Genomic DNA, 22084 nt, shown 5'->3' with positions numbered 1-22084 from the left:
TCTGAGGGAGCCTGACATCTTAGACATGTGGAAGGTGCAATGTGACGTTTAGCAAGTATGACCCCCACTGACAATGTGCCTATCAAACATCTCCAAAGAAAAAGTCTTTGTTTCAATGGCATTTTACACTTCCACAACATCCGGAGATTCTTCCGCCACCATGAGAGGGGCTTCCTTATATGCCACAGAGAATTAGCATGTTGATGAATCCAAGGGGCAGGCTGAAGAAGCCTATAGGCTTTGATGGAGGTTAAGGCAGGAAGGGGAATAGGATGAATGCATGTAGTAGATGGTTGTAATTGCCAATCCAGAAGCCTGTCTGTGTCAGCCACCACAGGTGGAATAGGTAAAAAGAGATGCAATAAATCAGCTATTTTCTTCCATATCAACCTATGATGCATTCCCAATGCATAGGAAGCAGTGGCACGGGGAAAGGATAAAACATCTCCCCGATCATCTACCACATCATGTATGTACCTAATTCCCAATTTCATAAGATTGTATGCCCGAACAGGTTCCTGTAAAGCCAGCGGAGTGTCAAAGATGGCACTCCAATGAATACTTTCTTTCCTCATCGAGTTTGTCTGCAAGCAATTATCAGGAGCCCATTTGACCTTAGAGAGAACTTGTTTCCAGTCAAGTATGAGGGCAGTAGAGAAAGGACAACCAGGTATCCTCCCTACAAATCTCCCAATCACAACCTCCTAATGATCCGTAATCCAATGACCATAAACAGAAGTCCTCCTGTTGACACACATGGATGCTAACATACAAGTCCATGGCTGCTGTTGACGGAAAAAAGTATGCAACATTGTAGCCTTCCTTGCAAGTACATGATATTTTATATTGAGGACATTAAGTCCACCATGCATCCTTGGGGAGCACACCATTTCCATCTTCATCAGTCTCAATGCTTTCACAACAGTTTTTGTCTTCCATAATATCTCCATAGCTTGAGACATAAAAGCTGAAATATCCCTGGAGGACCAATGCAGCAAGGGCAAATAGAACTGGACATAAGACATCACAATGGATTGTACTATTCTGAGCCTGACATGAAGAGGCCAAGTCGAAACCTTCCAGTATTCCAGTTTATGTTGAAGTCTTTGGAAAATCCATTTTAACTGCTGCTTTCTGGTGATATGCCATCCCTTTTACTCATAAATGGGCATCTCCCCATGTCCCTTCATCTGATTGGACCCCAATTCACTCACTTATTAAGAGAAATTCGTGTTTTCTCTTCATGAGGATTTTTGGAGGCTGAAAACACTGTTTTTCCACCATTTCTCTCCATTTCCAAGCTCTCCATAGCCATACCCAACTTGCTAGGGTGTTTTCCAAGCTTCCAAGAGTGTTTCCAAGTGCTAATCACTCTCCTACTCACTCCCAATGACTGAAATTCAGCAAAACAGCTCTCATTTTTGTTGTAATTTCTGGTCTTTTTGTTGAAAACCCTAATTTCAGCCTTCCTTTCTTAAGTTGAACCATAGGGGAAGCTTTCCCAAGGTTCCCTTCATCCTCTTGAAGACTTTTGTCGCGAAGGATTGCGGCAAATCGAAGATATCAACACTTCTAAAGCTTCCAACGCGAAGGCTTCCGCTTGCAACAACTTCTATGAAGACTAGTAAGATAATTGGACAATGTATTGTCATTACTTACTCAGTAGAAGGGCAGGACTCCTTGTTTAGCCGCCCTGTGTAGTATTTCTCTTGTCCTATGTGCTCTTGAAGATGTTGCTACCTTGCTTGGTAGAACATAGAGCCAATGGTAGAGAATATGGGCACTGAAGTCGGGCCGGGCATCAAGGCAGCTCCTTGGTGATCTACATCGACATACCATTGTTTTCTAAATGCTGAATTTCATATGCATTGGAGGATTTGGCAATGGATGCCTGTGAAACTATGTATTGAATTTCTCCAATAGTAATACAATTTACTCAAGGGAGGGGTCGACCGTTCCGGCTCATTGTGTGCCTCTTGTCGATTCAGCAATTTACTTCTTGTATTTGAGCAAGTGTCCTTCAAATCTTAGTGTGTTTAAGTGTATTGATTAGCATTGTGTTCAACCAAGTTACATTGGTATCAGAGCATACGGTTCTCTTTCACTTCTATCGTGAGAGACGATCACCGTGAACACTAGCTATCTCTACACTTAGAACATTATGGACAGCCATACAATGAATGTTGGAGACGCTAATACAAGAGGCAGGGACAATGAAATGCATGCCTCCAATGCTTTACAGGATGAGCAAACTCATGTGGTGCACAATAGGGAACATGAATATGTCGGACAGCCGTCTCGTGGCAAAGAGAAGATGCAAGAAGAAGAGTCCATAGTCTTGAGGGCTGAACTTACTCGTATGCAGGCTCTTCTCCAAGCACAACAAGAAGAATTGAATCTCTATCGCCGCGAGGATCCATTGGTACAGGACCGTTTGAAGACCAAGAAAGCTGAATCTTATATGGATCATGCAATGGCAATGATTGCTCAACAGTTGCACATGCAACCAAGGGATGCAGCACGTGCATACTTGGCTCGTACCGAGGATGCCTATGCAGAAAAGGCAACCATCCCACATGTCTTGGAATCCCCACAAGTGTCCGAACAAGAAGTTATGTCTAAGAGGATGAATCTCCATGCTATGGGAGAGGAACAATCAGTGACTTCACGCCATGCAGGAATATCTCATGTAGCCCGTGAAGGATACAATGTTTATGGCAGTGGTCAAAATGTATATCACATGCCATTGCCGGTTGAAAATGTACATGCACAACACATGCAACATGGGCTGCAATTTTCTGTTGGTGCAGGTATTCCGCGTATCTCTCATGCCACTCATGCCTTCGAGTGTGCTCGTGAGGGAGAAGTTATGGCTGAAAATGTATCAATGCATGTTGAGGGGCCAGCCATGCCTCATGCTTACAGGGCACATGTATCTATGCCTTATGCATCACCTTTTGGTCCAAAAATGATGCCAGTCACACAGGAGCTGTCTCAATGGACAAACATGGGGGAAAACATGTTGAGATGCACACACATGCATCAAAGTCTCGTGACTTCAAAGCCGGAGACAAATCTGTGAAGTTTGACAAATATCATGGAGAATATGATGCATCAAAGGCACTTGCTTTTATTGTCTAGTTTGATATTGCTTTCAGTGATGAGGATTTCACTCAGAAATCCATGATCCGGCATGTAAGCATGTTCATGAAAGGCACTGCTGCCCATTGGTGGCTCACGGAGAAGCTCTCACCGAATCCTGTTAGATCATGGAAAGAGTTCAAGGAGAGGTTCTATGCTCAATTCTTGCCTCCCAATGCATTAAATGAGATAACAATGAAGTGGGATTGGGTAAAGCAAAATGAGGGGAAATCGGTAAATGCATATGTACAAAAGTTTTGGAAAGTGCTCTTGGAGGTGTCTCCATTTATGCATGTCACCGAGGCGGAAAGGAAGATAAGGTTTCAATCAGGATTGCAACCCGTGTACAAAGCGGGATTACAAATGTATCCTGGTCATACCTTACACCAATTAATCGCAGCCGCTACCGCCACCGAGCAATTGGAACTCAAATTGAGTCGATCCAACAAGGCTAAACCCTCATTTCAAGGCAAAGAGAGGGCTATCCAAAACCTGCAAAATGATGGACAGCCACCTAAAAGGGACCAAAACCAAGCCAAATCAGGTCCAAAAGCTGAAAATAAGTTTGCTAACAAGCGCCCTTATAAGCCGGCAAACTTTGGTCTTAGTGCTGAGAAGAAGGAGCAATATATGCGTGAAGGCAAATGCTTTACTTGTGGCAGCACTGAGCACATGGCAAAAGCATGCCCAAATAAGAAGAACAAAGCTAAAAATGCTAATGTACCGAAGCCTAATGTGCATATGGTTCCGGATGTGCAGGGCAACACTTCACATGATAGCAAAGATAGGGTTGTATATAAAGCTTGGGGACAGCTCAAAGATCAACCCGCTTTGTTCATGTTTGATGATTGTGCATCGGAGAATTTCATATCCACTCAGATGGCAGCTGCTTTGGGTATTGAAGTGGAGGACATGGGTCCTCAAATTGAAGCAGGGGTTGCCTTTGTTGGTAGAGAAGTGCAGGTCATGCCTATTTTTGGCAAGTTGCGCATACACATTCAAGGCTATGTGGATCATGAGGATTTTCTTGTGGCACCTTTGAATGGCTGTGATGTATTGCTTGGAAAGCCTTGGCATACACGTATTGATCCGTGCAAGGCTTACAAGACTAACAGGATCACCTTCATACATAAAGGCCGAGAACATGTAATTGATGCTGGTGAAGAGGGTGATACCATTTCCCTTGTATCTCATGTACAAATTAAGAAAGTAATGAAAAAGAGTATTTTTGCGTACTTGATTTTTGTACGAGATCCTATTGAGAAAACTACTGTACATGTAAACACTCTTTGTAATGATAGGCTGAAATTTTTGCAAGAGCACAATGATTGTTTTGCCGATGAGTTACCAAATGAGTTACCACCTGTACGACCGGAAGATCATCGCATTGATCTTGTGCCGGGTAGCTCACCACCTAATAGGCCAGCCTATCGTGTAAGTGCATCCGAGATCATGAAGCAAGTGAATGAGCTTCTTGAGAAGGGTTTGGTTCAGCCAAGCTCTTCCCCATATTGTTCACCCGTCCTCTTGGTTCAAAAGATCAAGAATAGGTTTCCGATTCCACGCATAGACGACATCCTTGACAAGTTGGATGGATCGGCATGCTTTAGCCGAATTGATCTCAAGAGTGGATATCATCAAGTGCGTGTAGTGCCTGAGGATGTACACAAAACTGCTTTCAGGACAACATTTGGGCTTTATGAGTATCTTGTTATGCCTTTTGGTCTTACAAATGCCCCGGCTACATTCAATAGAATGATGGATCGCATATTCCGTGGGTACAGGAAATTTACAGGTGTCTTCTTGATGACATCCTAGTCTTCTCGAAGACCGAAGAAGAGCATAAAGCTCATTTGGCTATTGTTTTTGAAGAGCTCCATAAGCATAAACTCTTCATAAATGCAAAGAAGAGTGAGTTCTTCTTGTCAGAGATACATTATCTTGGGCATATTGTGTCCAAAGATGGAGTGCGGATGGATCCTGCAAAGATTGATGCAATTCGGAATTGGCTCGACTTGAGTTCGGTCCTGTTGGGGTAAAGGCATAATGCCCACCCTTATAGTGTGTACAAGCCCATAAGTTATAGTACATAGTACACTTAGTACTTTTAATGTACTAAGTGCACTATGTGTACTAGTGCAATATACATGTGTGATAGGGGAGTCACACACTCATATATCATGAGTTGACTTATCCCCACAACTCTCTCTCTCTCTCTCTCTCTCTCTCTCCCTTGCTTCTCTGTGTATGTCTCCCACATGACCTAACCCTAATCATGTTTCTCCCACACAACTGGTATCAGAGCCTTTGTGCTCGGTCTTTGTGGGAGAGCCTTTGTGCTCGGTCTAGGGCTGGGCGCAGCCTGTGTGTGAAGAGGCCAGAAGCGACCAGCAGGTTTCAGCTTACACGGCAAAGGCAGCAAAGTGGCAGCAAGGTGGAGGTGGCAAAAGCCAGCGCATTCAACCAGACGTCGAGCGAGGAGCGAAGAGCAGGCGGCGCTCAAGTTAAGTGACGTGGAGTCCTAGCGCTGCTGGCGGAGAAGGCGAAGTGAGCGTTGGCGAACAAACGCTAGGCGAACGAAGTCCACAAGGCGGGCGTCAACCGTGCAAACGTGGCGAAGGCAGCAGCCGTTGAATCATTGCCGGCTTCATCGTCCGCTTCGGCAAGGACGGCTCTCGCCTCATCGATATGAGCGTCAAAGGCCAGCTCGACCGGATCGCCTCTCAATCGACCTCGCAGACAAAGCTGCCGCCTTTTGACGTGCCACGGTAGCTCGTTGTACTATGACATGTCCGCCTCTCCAACAGCCACGCTGCTCCGACTCTCTCTGTACGACTGGTCAACAGTCCGCCTCCCCAACAGCCACGCTGGTCTGCCCAACCTCCTACTCTGCACAACTAGCCACGGGCGCCTCCTCCGTTTCAATACGACTGTAGAAGCCTGACGAGCAGCAGCATCAGAGGTGCCCCCCCCTTTCTCCTGCAACAACTGAAATTCAGCCTGCAGATCAGAGAAATTCAAAAATTAAGAGGTATTTGCCTTCAATTTTGGGAATTTCTTATCAATTCAATCAATTGAGCAGGTACAGGTGCCGAATTGCTCAATTTCTGAGCAAAATTGGCAAAATTGGGTGACATTGGTCACAATCAGGATCAATTTGCAGGAAATTGGTCACAATCAGGATTAATTTGCAGGAAATTGGATGTCGAAATTTGGGGCTTTTGATGTAATTGTGCAATTAAGCACTCATACATGCTGTATGATGTGAAAAATCGCACATTTGGGCAAAATTGCAGCAAATTGCAGTGCAAATCAAGGGGCTTTTGTGCCGATTTGGTTGATTTGCACGCAGGCAATCGCATTTGATGCTGTGGATAATGTGTTGATGCCTTACAAGCACTCAATGTGCCTGTAAATCAAGGGGGTTTCATGTATTTGATGTATATGTGGCCAGGGGGAAGCATCGTGAACACTCTGGATGCCTTCATGTGCGTCAATGTACCATGTATGATCAGAAATTGATCTTAAATCAAGGGGCTTTTCAAGTTCGTATGCTTGTTGAGCTTGGCAAAGCAGCAGGCAACATTTATTGCTTGAATCCTCAAAAATCAGCTTGCAGTCAAGGGGCTTTTGCCCAATTTCTGTTCGGGACTGTTGTATACAGTGTACAGGACTGTAAAAGTCTGATTTTCACTCATTTGGACAGCCAGGAGAGCATTTATTGCTATTGTACCTGCTGGTACAGATTTGGCACAGCTTTGTGCATGTTTTGGCATGGCTGTACACTGTTTTGAGTGACCAAAAGGTTCAATTTCAGCTGCTGTACTTGCCGGTACAGGTTTGGTACATCATTTGTGAGCAATTGGTACTGTTGTACAGTACTTTGGAAGGGCTAAAGAGCATATTTAAGGTGCTGTCCAAAATCTGCAGCAACCAGATTTTGGTGTTTTCATCACATAAAGTGGGAGAAAAGTTGCATTTGTGCTTCCGCAGTGGGAGATAAAGCTTGGGAGAAAAACTGTGAGCACTTTGTGTGCTTTTGGTGTAGTGTTTGCACATTTTGCAGGGAGTCAGGCATTGACAGGTTGCATTTTGCTATGGCAACCACAGGTGAGAGCTCTTCATTGCTTCACATCAAGAAGCTTGAAGGCTCACATAATTATGATATTTGGCAAACCCAGCGCTACAATGTGTTGCTCCAAAAAAAGCAGCACAAGCCTATCAAAGAAAGGGGTGTAATGCCCGCTTCTCTTACTGCTGAAGAGTGGGAAGATATGGATGAGCTGGCAAGATCTACTATCATGTTGTCTGTGTTAGACTCATTACTTTTCAGCATTCGTGAAGAGAAGACAGCTTGGGGAATGTGGCAGAGATTGCAGGACTTGTATGCCCAACAAAGTGCCTCAAGCAAAGTGTATTGGTTGAAGAAACTCATAGGTCTTCAGATGAAGGAAGGGGCGTCTATGACAGCCCATCTAAATGAGTTTAATGGTATTGTCAGCCAGGTCATTAATCAAAAGTTGACAATGTACGATGAGTTCAAAGCCACTTTTCTGTTATGCACTTTGCCAGAGAGTTGGGACACATTCAGGACAGCCACTAGCAATTCGCATGCTATGCTGTCATATGCAGATGTTGAGGGTGCTCTTCTTCAAGAAGAGATGAACAGGAAAAACAACTCTGTTGGAAAGTCCAATGCAATGAATGCACGTGGGAGATCCCAGCAAAGGGGGAAGAGCCAAGAAAGAGGAAGGAGCAAGTCTCGCTCCAAAAAGGATTTGGAATGCCATTATTGTGGCAAGAAGGGACACATTAAAAAGCAATGCTACAAATGGAAAAATGATCAAAAAGAAAAGGGAAAAGGCAAAGACAAAGAGAAAGATGAAGCCAAAGATGTAAAGCCAAAGGGCAAAAGTGGAGTCAAGATTGAAGAAATCAATGTGTCACATGCAGGTGGCAGTGAGGATGAGGTCCTATTTACTTCTTCACTTGATGCCCATTCACTTCTTACAGGTGGTCATGGTATGCACTCATGGATCATTGATTCAGGTGCCTCCTTTCATGTCACAGGTTGCAGAGACTTGTTTGTCAGGTATACTGCTGGCAATGAAGGAGTGGTTTATTTGGGTGATAACCATGCATGCAAGATTCTTGGCAGAGGTGATGTGAGGCTTGTGTTTTCAGATGGCTCACAGCTTATGCTCCATGATGTCAGGCATGTGCCTGAGATCAAGAAGAATCTGCTTTCTACTGGACAGCTTGATGATGCTGATTATGTTACCACATTTGGTAGTGGAAAGTGGAAAATTAGTAAGGGCTCACTGGTTGTTGCCAGAGGCTGTAAGGTGGACACTCTTTACTTTATGCATGCAGGTGTTTGTCACCATGCTAATGTAAATGCAACCGAGCTGCCGGAAATTTCTATGTGGCATAGCCGGTTGGGACACATGAGTGTCAAAGGAATGGAGCAATTGTCTCGTTTGGGTTACTTGCCTTCTCTAAAGTTTTCAAGTTTTCAATTTTGTGAGCATTGTATATATGGCAGGCAACTGCAGTGCCCCCACAAGAAAGCTCTTGGACAGAAAGATGCTCAGTTAGAGCTTGTGCATACAGATGTATGTGAGATGCCTCAGCTTTCTTTGGGAGGGGCAAAATATTTTGTGTCTTTTATTGATGATGCCACACGCAAGGTGTGGGTCTATCCTCTTCGTTTGAAGAGTGATACATTCTCAGTGTTTGAGAAGTTTGTTGCTCTTGTTGAGAATCAAACTGGCAAAACACTGAAGGCTTTGCGTTCCGACAATGGGGGAGAGTATATGTCCAAACAGTTTCAGGACTTTTGTGATGCTAAAGGCATCAAGAGGGAGCTCTCTACTCCTTATGATCCTCCACAAAACGGGACAGCAGAGAGGATGAACAGGACCATTCAGGAGAAGGTCCGTTCTATGTTGTCACATGCTGCATTACCTCATGGTTTTTGGGCTGAAGCTGTTATGACAGCCGTTCACCTTATAAACAGGTCACCTAACACGAGGCTTGGTGGGAAAGTGCCAGAAGAAGTATGGATAGGGAAGCCTCCGTCATACAAGCACTTGAGAGTGTTTGGTTGCGTTGCGTACGTGCACATACGCAGGGAAATGCGCACCAAACTTGATCCTAAGTCTCACAAATGCATATTCCTAGGATATGGTGACAGAGGTGAAATGGGGTATAGACTTTGGGATCCCGTGAATAGAAAGATCATACGCAGCAACATGGAAGTTGGTGCATTTGCCTGCAGGCAAGAAGGTTTTGCCATGCAAATGGGTTTACAGGCTCAAAGTTGCACCTGATGCAAAGCCAAGATACAAAGCCAGGTTGGTGGCTAAGGGCTTCAAGCAGGAATATGGTGTGGACTTTGATGAGATCTTCTCTCCAGTGGTCAAGATGACCACACTTAGAGCTGTGTTAGCTTTGGTTGCACATGGTGATCTGGACTTGATTCAGATGGATGTGAAGACTGCTTTTCTTCACGGTGATCTCCATGAGGAGATATATATGCAGCAGCCAGAGGGTTATGCAGTGAGTGGAAAGGAGAAGCTTGTATGCAAGCTGAAAAAGAGTCTTTATGGACTCAAACAGGCACCAAGGGAATGGTATCATAAATTTGATACATTCATGAAATCCCAGAAATTCAAGAGAAGTGACATAGATCACTGCTTGTACACCAAGAAAGCTTTGGATGGCAGTCTATTGATCCTCATCTTGTATGTTGATGATATGTTGATTGTCGGGAAATCTCGTAAAGAGATGAATGCCTTGAAGCAGAGGTTGCATCAAACCTTTGATATGAAGGATTTGGGTGATGCAAATCACATCTTGGGTATGCGGATACTTCGGGACATAAATCAGCATGTGTTGTATTTGTCTCAGAAGGAATACATTGGCAAAGTCTTGCAGAGGTTCAATATGGACGGGGGGAAAAAGACTAGTACTCCTTTGCCTCCATATGTGAAACTCAGTGCTATGGACAGCCCACAGTCAGATAGAGACAGGGCTGATATGGCCAAGATTCCGTATGCTTCAGCTTGTGGCAGTCTCATGTATGCCATGGTTGCTACTAGGCCGGACATTGCATTTGCAGTGGGAGTGGTTTCTAGATACATGGCCAACCCTGGCAAGAAGCATTGGGAAGCAGTGAAAGGTGTCATGAGATACCTGAAGGGCACACAGGATTTGTGCATTTGTTTTGGCAAACAGGATGCATTAGTGCATGGTTACACGGATTCGGATTATGCCGGTCATCCAGATAACCGGAAGTCTACTACCGGTTATGTGTTTACATTCACAGGAGGTGCTGTGTCATGGATATCCAGGATGCAGAAGTGCACTGCCTTATCTACTACAGAGGCCGAGTATATTGCAGCCACAGAGGCTTGCAAGGAGGCATTATGGCTATCTCGGTTAGTGGTTGATTTGGGTTATACAGGGGATATTCCATTGTTGCATTGTGACAGTCAGAGTGCCATCCAGTTGGCAAAGAACCCTGTCTTTCATGCAAAGACGAAGCATGTGGATGTGAAGTATCACTTCATCAGAGAGGTGATAGAGAACAAGCAAATTCAGCTTGTTAAGATTCATACAGATGACAACCCGGCTGATCTGTTGACGAAGAGTTTGCCTCCGGAGCGTTTTGCTCATTGCAGACACTTGATGGGCATTGGATGAGGCCAGTTTCAGCCTTGATATGGCCTTGTATATTATCATGTACATGCTGATTTTTCTTTTCCTTCATTTAAGGGCACTTTGCCTTTAAGTGGGAGGTTGTTGGGGTAAAGGCATAATGCCTACCCTTATAGTGTGTACAAGCCCATAAAGTTATAGTACATAGTACACTTAGTACTTTTAATGTACTAAGTGCACTATGTGTACTAGTGCAATATACATGTGTGATAGGGGAGTCACACACTCATATATCATGAGTTGACTTATCCCCACAACTCTCTCTCTCTCTCTCTCTCCCTTGCTTCTCTGTGTATGTCTCCCACATGACCTAACCCTAATCCTGTTTCTCCCACACAGGTCCATGAGATCCGTAGTTTTCTTGGATTATGCTCTTACTACCGCAGGTTCATTCGGCACTTTGCATGGATTGCTTCTCCTTTGCATGATTTGACAAAGAAGAAGGCCGTGTTCAAATGGACTAATGTAGAGAGAGATGCATTCCTCAAATTGAAAGATGCAACTACTCATGGTCCAGTGTTGATCGTTCCGGATTTGCAAAAGCCTTTTTGTGTGGAATGTGATGCATCTGGAAATTGCATAGGGGCTGTCCTTAATCAAGAGAGACATGCCGTGGCTTATGAGAGTCGTAGATTGCATGATGCAGAGCTATCTCTTGGCATTTATGAGAAAGAGCTCTTGGCTGTAATTCATGCACTTACTATATGGAAACATTACCTTCTTGGGGCTGATTTCACTGTGAAGACAGATCACCAGAGTTTGAGGTATTTTCTTACTCAAACTAAGTTGTCAGAGAAGCATATGAGGATGGCCAATTTCCTCTCTATGTTTCATTTTCAGATCTTGCACACCCCAGGAAAGAAGAATGTAGTGGCCGATGCATTGTCACGAAAGCCGTATGTAGCAGCTATCTCAGTTGCCCTTCATGGGAACTTGTCTACCATGCGTGATTTGTATCATACGGATGCTGATTTTGCCACTATTTGGGCTGATTTGATGGCTGGTCATGCACATGCCTCATATGTGATCAAAGAGGGCTATCTCATGAAAGATAATTGCCTATGTGTGGTGTCTGACATGAGGCAAAAGGTTTTGGATGAGTGCCATGCTCCTCCATATGCTGGTCATAGAGGCATAATGCCTACTACGCACATGATTGAGTGGTATTTCTTTTGGCCAGCTATGCGGAAGGACATAGAGGCACATGTACGTGCATGTATCACCTGTCAAAAGGTCAAATTTGATAGGCAAAAGGCACCAGGTTTGCTTCAGCCATTGCCTATTCCCACGCAGCCATGGGAAAGTATTACAATGGATTTCATTATGGACTTGCCACGTACCCAACAGGGTAATAATGCGATTTGGACAATTGTGGATAGGTTTAGCAAGCAAGCTCATTTCTTGCCGGTCAAAAAGACCATCAAAGCTGAGCATATGGTTAAAATACATCTTGCACAAGTGTTCAAATATCATGGAATGCCGAAGTCCATTGTGGGGGATAGAGATCCCAGGACTACAAGTCTCTTTCGCCGGGCCTTATTTGATAATATGGGCACCAAATTGGACTTCTCATCAGCTTCTCACTCTCAAACGGATGGGCAAAGTGAGGCTGCAAATTCAGCCGTGTTGGATCTCTTGAAATGTTGTGGCGGATCAGAAGTCTTATTGGGAGAAGTACTTACCGCTTGTGGAATTTGCATACAACAACACGGTGCATGCATCTACGGGAAAGGCCCCGTTTGAGATTGTTTATGGTAAGGTGGTTTTGCCACCCATCCTTCACACAAAGGATGAGATATTTCCAGCTGATGAGTATGTAAGAGACTTGGATATTGCTTTTGCTCAGGCGCGGACAGCCATTGCAAGGTCACAAGACAAGCATAAAAAGGCTGCCGACAAGCATAGAAGGCAATTGGATGTTAAAGAGAATGATTGGGTATTGCTGAAATTTGAGAAAGCAAGACTTGCAAAGAGGCCTGGCAAAGAGGGTGCATATCCTAAGCTTGCAACCAGGTACTATGGACCTTTTCGAGTGATCGAGAAGATCAATGAAGTGGCTTTCAGATTGGCATTACCTAGTCATTGGCACATACACAATGCTTTTCATGTGAGTCTTCTTCTCAAATATGTAGGGCCGGAGCCCAGTGAAATGGTCATTGAGGATCCACCAGAAGTGGATGAGTTTGAGGAGATCTTGCAGCCAGAGCAGATTGTGTATTACAAGGAACGCAAGCTTGCTGCAGGCAAAGTTGTGAGGCGTTACCTTGTGAAGTTTAAGAACCATCTTCCCATTGATGCTAAATGGGTAGATGAAGAGTTCTTCAAAGATTGCCCGCATGTGCTTCAGACATATTTGGATGCATTTCAGTTGCGGACAACTGTTTAGAAGCGGGCGGGAATGTCACCATTTGGCCACCCGAATGGTTCACTCTTGCTTTCACACTATGTACATATTGTATTAGTGTCCATGGCTTCGCTGGGACTTGATGTTATCATGCCCGGAATATCTGGAGGACTTGGCTTTCCGTTGGGACTTGTGCCTTTGTGTACATGCCGGGAAACGCTCGGAGGACTTGGCTTTCCACTGGGACTTGTGCATTTGTGTACATGCCCGGAAACGCCTGGAGGATTGGCTTTCCACTGGGTCTGGTATTGCATATACTTGCCTGGAAACGCCTGGTCTTATATGGTTTCATGAACGGAAATTGCTCATGCCAATGTTGCATTGCATAGCATCTTTATGTGCTTGCCTGCAAATGAAATTGCATGCTGTTTTCATGCTTGCATGACCTATGAGTAGTTTCGGGTAAGGGGACGCCCGCCCGTGAACCGTGCGTGTGAAACTGTTTGCTGACATGGTTGTGTGGCATGTGAACAGGTGGTAAGTATTTCCCGATCTAGGCTCAAATAGCCCTTAGGACTTAGCCAATATTTATAAGTGAGTGCGTTCCCATTTCATTAAAGTTTAGACGCCCAAAAGTCACTTATAAATTATGACCTCTTCCAAGTTCACACTCACTGAAGTCCCGAGGCAGACAAGACTCAATGTCCAGGACCTGATCCTCCCCTTTTACTCATAAATGGGCATCTTCCCATGTCCCTTCACCTGATTGGACCCCAATTCACTTAAATTCGTGTTTTCTCTTCATGAGGATTTTTAGAGGCTGAAAACTCTGTTTTTCCACCATTTCTCTCCATTTCCAAGCTCTCCATAGCCATACCCAACTTGCCAGGGTGTTTTCCAAGCTTCCAAGAGTGTTTCCAAGTGCTAATCACTCTCCTACTCACTCCCAACTGAAATTCAGCAAAACAGCTCTCATTTTTGCTGTAATTTCTGGTCTTTTTGCTGAAAACCCTAATTTCAGCCTTCCTTTCTTAAGTTGAACCATAGGGGAAGCTTTCCCAAGGTTCCCTTCATCCTCTTGAAGACTTTTGTCGCGAAGGATTGCGGCAAATCGAAGATATCAACACTTCTAAAGCTTCCAACGCGAAGGCTTCCGCTTGCAACAACTTCTATGAAGACTGGTAAGGTAATTGGACAATGTATTGTCATTACTTACTCAGTAGAAGGGCAGGACTCCTTGTTTAGCCGCCCTATGTAGTATTTCTCTTGTCCTATGTGCTCTTGAAGATGTTGCTACCTTGCTTGGTAGAACATAGAACCAATGGTAGAGAATATGGGCACTGAAGTCGGGCCGGGCATCAAGGCAGCTCCTTGGTGATCTACATCGACATACCATTGTTTTCTAAATGCTGAATTTCATATGCATTAGCATGGAGGATTTGGCAATGGATGCCCGTGAAACTATGTATTGAATTTCTCCAATAGTAATACAATTTACTCAAGGGAGGGGTCGGCCGTTCCGGCTCATTGTGTATTTAAGTGTATTGATTAGCATTGTGTTCAACCAAGTTACAGGGCAGCCCTGTCTAACTGATCGACCCAATATGCATGACCGAGACAGATGGTGCCCAAGAATGCACTGAGCAGTAGAGCCAGAATAAAGCCAGTAAACAGCATTTGCCATCTTGGGACCAAACCCCAACTTTGTCATGATCTGAGAGATGAAATCCCATTGAACATTGTCAAATGCCTTAGCAATATCCACCTGCAATATAAGCACATCTTGATGCGAATACTTAGCATATACACGCACTCTACACACACACACACACACACACACACACGCGCGCGCGCGCGCGCACTCCACACACACACACACACACACACACACACACACACACACATTCACACAAAGCTCTTCGTATTGAATTGCTGTCAAACCTCCGGCGATGCAGGGCAGACTCAACCATAATGAAGCCTAGCACTAAGGGAAGTAGAAAATAGAAAGAATTAGTACAGTAAATAAGTAGTTGATAGGGCAAATTCATCGCTAAAGATAGAAAGAATTAGCACAATATCAACTGGCCGCAACTTGGACGAAAACTCCACAATGTGAAATCTGCATGTCCGCTAATACGGCTGAATGTATGCTGTGATTTGAGCCATCGGTTTTTTGTATTACACGTGCTTGCCTTGTCACAGATACCCAAAAAATCGTGAATGTTTCAACGAAGAACTGTAGTTAAGCAAGGAACATGAAGCTAGAGAAGCCTTTTATAATGGTGATTTTGGAGGACATTTGTTCTTGTAATGAAGCACCGACTTTGCGCGCTCTAGAAACTCGAGTTGAAGAGATTTCAAGAGCAAGGGGCACTGTATTTGGTAGTGTAACAAGTGGTACTGGGGTGGTATGCCTTGGGGGGGGGGGATTGTGGGTTTATGATGGGCTTTTTATAGCAGCTATCTCACAATTCACTTGAGTCTAAAATTGTTTGATTGATTTGCGTGGGAATGCTGAATTCTGGTAGCCTTCCTTCATATTGATCTTGTGTTCTTCTTTTTTATTTTTTTGGGTTTTTCTTCCGCATGAATTTTTTCCAAAATCTGTGGTGGATCCCAGAACCTGCGAAGACCAGAGAGCCAACTTGATATAGCCAGTTCATGCTTTGAAAGACCCCTTAAAATAAACAGATTAAAGACCCTAATTGCTGCCCTTGCATATCCTTGCATTTTGACAGAATAGGCATATATGAAGTGCCCGTTGTATGGAGGTTAACTTGAAGAGATCGTGATTCCCACTAGTAGTAGTGACTGCGGAGCATTCCTTTAAACATGATGTGTTATCTTCTATTGACTCGTGAGTTATAGTTGGCTTTTTTAGACGTGGATTTTTGAATACTCATATCAGAATCAAGGAGTCTTTGGATAACCACTTAACATGTTTTGAAGGGATATGTTTTCTTTTTCTTGAATATGGGGTGAATTGAGTCTCAATTGTGGTCTAACCCAGTCTCATTCATTTGCAGAGTGATGGGATCCTAGTGATGCCAACTGCTCCTGGGGCACCTCCAAAATTGCAGTCAAAAGGGTCTATGCTAGGAGATTTTCGGGACAAGGCTTTTACACTCCTGAGTGTAGCTGGCATGTCAGGCTGTTGCCAGGTACAAGTGCTGCTTGTTGCAGTCTATTACATTCTCAGACGTTGGATTGGCTTTGCGGCTTTTAAATGAATCTTGTGTGGCCGTGGTATGGGTGTGCCTTTTATTTAATGCAGGTGAGTATACCCATTGGAAAGCACAATGGATGTCCAGCAGCGGTGTCCTTGATTGCCAAGCATGGGGCAGACCGCTTTTTACTCAACAACGTGAAGTCACTTTTTGCAGTCCTTCAAAAGGAAGTTGAAGCTTACGGGTCTGGCACAAGTCCGGCTGCTAAGGCAGCTCCAAGGCCAGAGGTTGCTGAGGCAGCTAAAGAGAAGGTATTTTAGTTGGACTGTTAGCTGTACCATCATAATTAGTGGCATCTAGTCGTGTGTGAAGACCAGGCCTAGGGTTAGGGTTTAGCAGGAACAGCTATGGTGGGTGAAACTCCATCATGCATGTGTGTGTGTGTGGAGAGAGAGAGAGAGAGAGAGAGAGAGAGAGAGAGAGAGAGAGGCTCAAAACTGCACGGCTCAATAAAGCTTAGATTAATGTGTATAACCTTAATGCTTTTGTAGGTTTAGAACCTTATCTTTTGACCCTTACAAATCACACTCACATATGGAGACATGACACATGGCATACACTTATCTAGTTATAAGGGGTGTTCACACACACACATGTACATGAATAATGTCGTTCACACACATAGGGTGGATACACACATACACTCGTACACTTAATCCCTTGGGGGCTGTTTACACAGACACAAGAGGGTACACATTAGATGGTCACACATACGTGAAGCTCCGAATACCCAACAGCATGGCGTGTGTTATGGTAACTATTTTTGCTCTAGGTCTTAAAATAAGACTTACCGACACACTTGTTTTATAGGGTAATGCTGCTTTTAAGAAGAAAGATTTTAGAACGGCTATAGATTGCTATTCTGAAGCTATACGGTGTGATGAGAAGAATGCAACATATTACAACAATCGAGCTGCAGCATATTTAGCTATGTGCAGGTATGTTTGTCTTTTTTATTTAGCGTATCACAGTAGCTGCATATTTAAATTTACAGTAGATCCAAAATATTGCGTATCACAGTAGCTGCATATTTAAATTTAAAGTAGATCCAAAATATAAGCTGAGTGTGTTTTTTTTTTTTGGGGGGGGGGGGGGGGGGGTGTTTACTGCAGTTTTCACCAAGCAGAGGCTGACTGCAGCAAGGCTATTGAGCTTGATAAAAAGGTTCGATACAATCTAAATTTTGATTGGCTCTTGAATGTTTCTGGATAGTAATATGATTTTACCTGGCAAAACAGAATGTGAAAGCTCATCTGAGGAGGGCTACAGCTCGGGAATTTCTCGGTTACTACCAGGAGGCTGATGAAGGTACTGACTATGTGTCTTTACTGTAACCACGAACCTACTATCCTGTAGTGCTACACTTTTGCATTGTGCCTAAGGACGGAGAGTGAGGGACATGTGCAAGTTTGTGTCATTTAAAATATCGCAAGCAGCACAGGGAGCACAATGTGCAGGTTGTCCACGTACATATTGTTGGTTCTGACTTGGTGAACTATTTATCTTCTCTTTAGATGATAGAATATGGCTCTCTTTTGATATGAAACATAATATGTGCTATCCTTTCGATAATGTCTAGTCTTTGACGGGCTGTGGGTTCCTCTTATTTTGGCCTAGCATTGTGAAATGCTAACAAAGTCTTGTGAAATGCTAACACAGTCTAGCTGTAAATCAGGATTTTGTTTACCAATTAGCTTGGATTTCTACAGTAGATCAACCCCATCAAATATTTGCATTCCAACTTGCCAAGCAACCCTTTCCAATGTCATTGACAAGAATGTTGGAAAAGCATTGTATGGCCATATTGGTTAGGATGCCTCAAAATATGAAGCTTGGCCTTTGGAAAATAATGGCCCAGCTTCTAAGAGATCCTGAACTTTGTTATAAAGTGCAGATATGCCATTGCCATTGTGGTGTATCTTTAGTCAATCATTCCTCACACATTTATCAACTTGATCCTGCTCATGTTGATGTGCCTGTCTGTGGGAATACTGATTCTGTTGGGACATTTGGACAATTTTGGAGCCTGTGAATAAATGTTATTTGGGTTTCCCTTTTACTTATTTGACCCAGGGATTGCCACCCTTGAGCTCTTAGAGATTCTCACTTGGCTATTTTCAGCACAAAATCACTTCCAATGCCTCTACAAGGCATACTAAAATGTTGATTTATAGCAGCCTTCAGTATCCCTTTTATATTAGCTGTTATAGAGGCTATTTAAGTGGCCTAGTACATTCTTGTTTAAATCACAATTTGTTTTGCTGGACTGTTTTTTTTGAAGGGTTCCCCAGAGCTCTCAACAATGGAAAGATCTCTTTACATGGGGGCTTTTGGAGACTGTTTAAGATGAGGCTTCGCTCTTCTGGCTTGGAAAAACCCTTTTGTGGGTTGATTTCTTTTAGGCTTCTTGGGTATATTCTGTGCTGTTGATGTTTGGCAGGTTGGGCCAAAATGTGCACGGGCTGCTGTGGTGCTGTCTCTGTGGGCTGTCTCTTAGGGCAGTCGGTGGGTATGAGTGGCTCACTTTTATATCAGCGCTGGTGCAAGCTGCCTCTGTTACCCTCTCAGCTTGCTTCAACAGCAGCTCATGTGGCCTGCCCTTACCAACCTGAGAGATTCTTGTCCAGCAAAACCACTCATTACAGCTAACAACAGCCATCTTCTGTTTCTGTTTTTCCCCTAAACCTATAGCTGATTTGTAGACCCTGTAATTGTTTCAAGGGCTGCCGAGCATCCTGATGACCATCACACTAAAAATTGTTTGTTATGTGCTTCTGTCTATGCTAGATGCTGTGCGTAGGGCGTAGCCGCAAATTAGGTTGTGATGGAGTCGTCGTCTTGAGGTAATGGGAAGAATTCACATCATCTCCCCATGTATGAGGTGCACATGCACATGCCATTACCAAGAGCAACAGACTTTGAAACTCCTTGAGGCCATGTCGCCATTTTAGCATTTTTTCTAGAAATATGAAAATGAGAACTGTACAAAGTAGTCGCTGAAAAATGAACTCAAATTATCTCCCCCTGCTGTCTGTGCAAATCAGGCTGGGAACAGCGCAACATATTGAATTTTACGCCTCTTCCAGATGAAGGTTCTAATCTCAAGGTTTGCTGCAGAGTTACTGAATTGGTGAGTTCTGGGATACTGTTCTGCTGAGGGTTGGTTGAAGAGGGTTGGAGGATAAATGAATGCTCAGACGAGGTGGGGTGGGCTCCTATTGGTCTCTAGCACTTTCTTGGGCATCCGTATTTGCCAAACTCCCTGCATCTTCCTAGAGAATTTTTGAGGAAAAGTCCGTGTTTCTTCAAGTATTTTGTGAGTCTGTTTGAGAGGGGTGTCTGCATCTCGACTGTGGTTGCTTGTTCTCATTTTTCTATTTTTGACTTTGAGGCTGAACCAAGTTCATAAATAGTTATCATGACTGGATGTTCACGTTCTGGATCAACTGGGGTTTTTCTGGTTGTACCTCTCATGATTCATCTCTACTCATGTAGCTCCATCATAATAAGGTTGAGACCTGGACCATCAACCTGCACACCAGTCGTGCAAAATCTAATCAAATCGGTCACTCTCGGTCTTTCCCCTTCTATTGAACAGGGCTTCCAATGGTGGTTGTGTGGTTAATGCATTGTGCCTGTGGATGATGCATGTGACGATAGGGTTGCCTTGGCGTCTCAGTCTTGGTTGCTCAATTAATCATTGTGTATTCGTGACCTTAAGTTTGTTAATTGTGCCTTGACATCTCAGTCTTGGTTGCTCGATTAATCAATGGGCATATGAAATAAGATGTATTTGTGACCTTAAGCTTGTTAATTTCTTAGTATAGTAACCGTAACATAGATAGTATTGGGCTTATCTGACTAAGACTTTCACTACTAGTGTGCTTCTTGTAGTGCATGCATTGTGCTTAATGACTTGGAGTGAAAGTGTACAATTTTTTTACACAGGTTGGTTGCTACATTGTTACAACTGTCTTTCTGATATGTCAAGGTTTTGAGTAATGTTGCAGATTTTGGACAAGCTCTTGTTCTAGAACCTACTAACAAGACCGCTGGGGAAGGTGTCAAAAGATTAAAGAAGCTTCTATATGAATAGCATTCTGTATGCACAACATTCAACTGGTACAGCTGGAAGGTTTAATTCATTTTTTACCAAAAGCATAGAATGCAAACAGGCACCAAGAGTCAAACGTTATGAAGAACTCTTTTGAGCCTTGAGCCAAGCTGGCTAATTATAGCAATTTGTGGTGAGCTTTGTACAGTTATGAGGCCAGGGGCCATTTGCTTTGGCCTTGATTAATGCAGAGAATCTCGGTAATTTTGACTTAAGAGTCTTGTTTGCGAGTGTAGGCATTTGAATTACCTTTTTGATAAGAATTTGTACAAGTGAAAGAAGTTGAGAGTTTGTCATTTTTGCTGTTCTGCATTGGCATGCATTTATAAAGCTGGATCTTTGTCTCTTCCTGTCATCACTTCAGCAACTCTCTGAATTATAGACAGAATGCTTGTCAGGACTACATCAGACTATGGTGGTGTTTTAAAAGAGAAGAGGTGTGTTCAAGTGTGTGTCGGTGCACTTCGTATATCTATTCACACGAAAAGTACTGCTGAACACTCAGACTTTCCACGTGATAACCAGGGGAGGCGTCCTAACATTTTTACTCTTGCCAACTTCTTCCATATAACATTGAATGGTGTTGCCTGTCAGTCCACAAAGAACTGTTCTTTTTTCAGGGTTCAAAACCTTACGTTCATATCTACTTCAATAAAAAAATGCACGAAATATAGTTTGAGAATGTGGTCTGGCCATGATAGGTTTGTTGGACTGCTGTAAGGTTAAAGCAAGTAATAAAGTTTGAGAATGTGGTCTGGCCATGATAGGTTTGTTAGACTGTAGTAAGGTTAAAGCAAGGTGCTCTTTTGGGTAGAATTTTAGGTTGGTTATGTTTTAATACTAAACCAGTTTATTAACAGCTTTCCTTGAGTCTTAATGGGAGGGCATGGTTTTTTAGCCAAGGGTTGCAACGAGTGCCTCTTATATACTGCAGAAAACATGTCTACATTAGAATTTTAGGTTGGTTATGTTTTAATACTAAACCAGTTTATTAACAGCTTTCCTTGAGTCTTGATGGGAGGGCATGGTTTTTTAGCCAAGGGTTGCAACGAGTGCCTTTTATATACTGCAGAAAACATGTCTACATTATGAACATGTTTCAGGTAAAGGGTTGTGAATCTCTTACATGCTGCAGAAAGCTTGGTCTACTTATTTAATAGGAATAGCACTGTAATGGATGTTGCAAGTCTGCACTCACTTGGGTGAAGGGTGCTACCAGCAATCACAAGCTAGATTGAAGCCCTAATAAGTACATGTTTACAGAATATCAAAGACAAATAGCAATTGAAGGGAACTCCCTTTGGGTCATCTTGTCATGACTTTGTTGGCCTAAACAAGGATGGAAGGAGAAAACAAACGTAACTAGGGACATATATGTCCATGATATGTGACGCTTTGTGATATATGGCTTGGGCAGGGTGCGTTGCTGATTGAACCCGAGGATTTGTGTTTGTAGTCTCAATTCTTCCCCTCAAAACTCAAATCCATTTGTACTCCAAGTTGATTGTTGAAATCTTTGAATTTGACCTTTGGTGA

At 43.4% G+C, this 22084-nt stretch overlaps 1 protein-coding gene across 2 annotated transcripts in view; it reads left to right on the top strand.

The window, feature by feature from the left end:
• Positions 1 to 20763, top strand: part of LOC147636815 (translocon at the outer membrane of chloroplasts 64-like) — a 49661-nt gene extending 28898 nt beyond the window's left edge. Inside the window, exons 8-14 of one of the 2 annotated variants that reach the window (XM_086800375.1) lie at positions 16234 to 16368; positions 16482 to 16685; positions 17245 to 17372; positions 17547 to 17598; positions 17673 to 17742; positions 19479 to 19564; positions 20445 to 20604. In XM_086800375.1, coding sequence (XP_086656501.1) covers positions 16234 to 16368; positions 16482 to 16685; positions 17245 to 17372; positions 17547 to 17598; positions 17673 to 17742; positions 19479 to 19564; positions 20445 to 20468 — 699 coding nt within the window. In that variant the 3' untranslated portion in view covers positions 20469 to 20604. Of the gene's footprint in view, positions 1 to 16233; positions 16369 to 16481; positions 16686 to 17244; positions 17373 to 17546; positions 17599 to 17672; positions 17743 to 19478; positions 19565 to 20444 lie in introns of both variants that reach the window. The other variant, XM_086800376.1, reaches the window with a different exon arrangement.
• The last annotated feature ends 1321 nt before the right edge of the window (positions 20764 to 22084 follow it).

Source organism: Cibotium barometz, chromosome 7 (assembly GCF_041138505.1).
Source record: "Cibotium barometz isolate CiBa-2024 chromosome 7, ASM4113850v1, whole genome shotgun sequence".
In the NCBI taxonomy this organism is placed as follows: Eukaryota; Viridiplantae; Streptophyta; class Polypodiopsida; order Cyatheales; family Cibotiaceae; genus Cibotium; species Cibotium barometz.
This window is presented reverse-complemented; position numbering and strand designations above follow the sequence as displayed.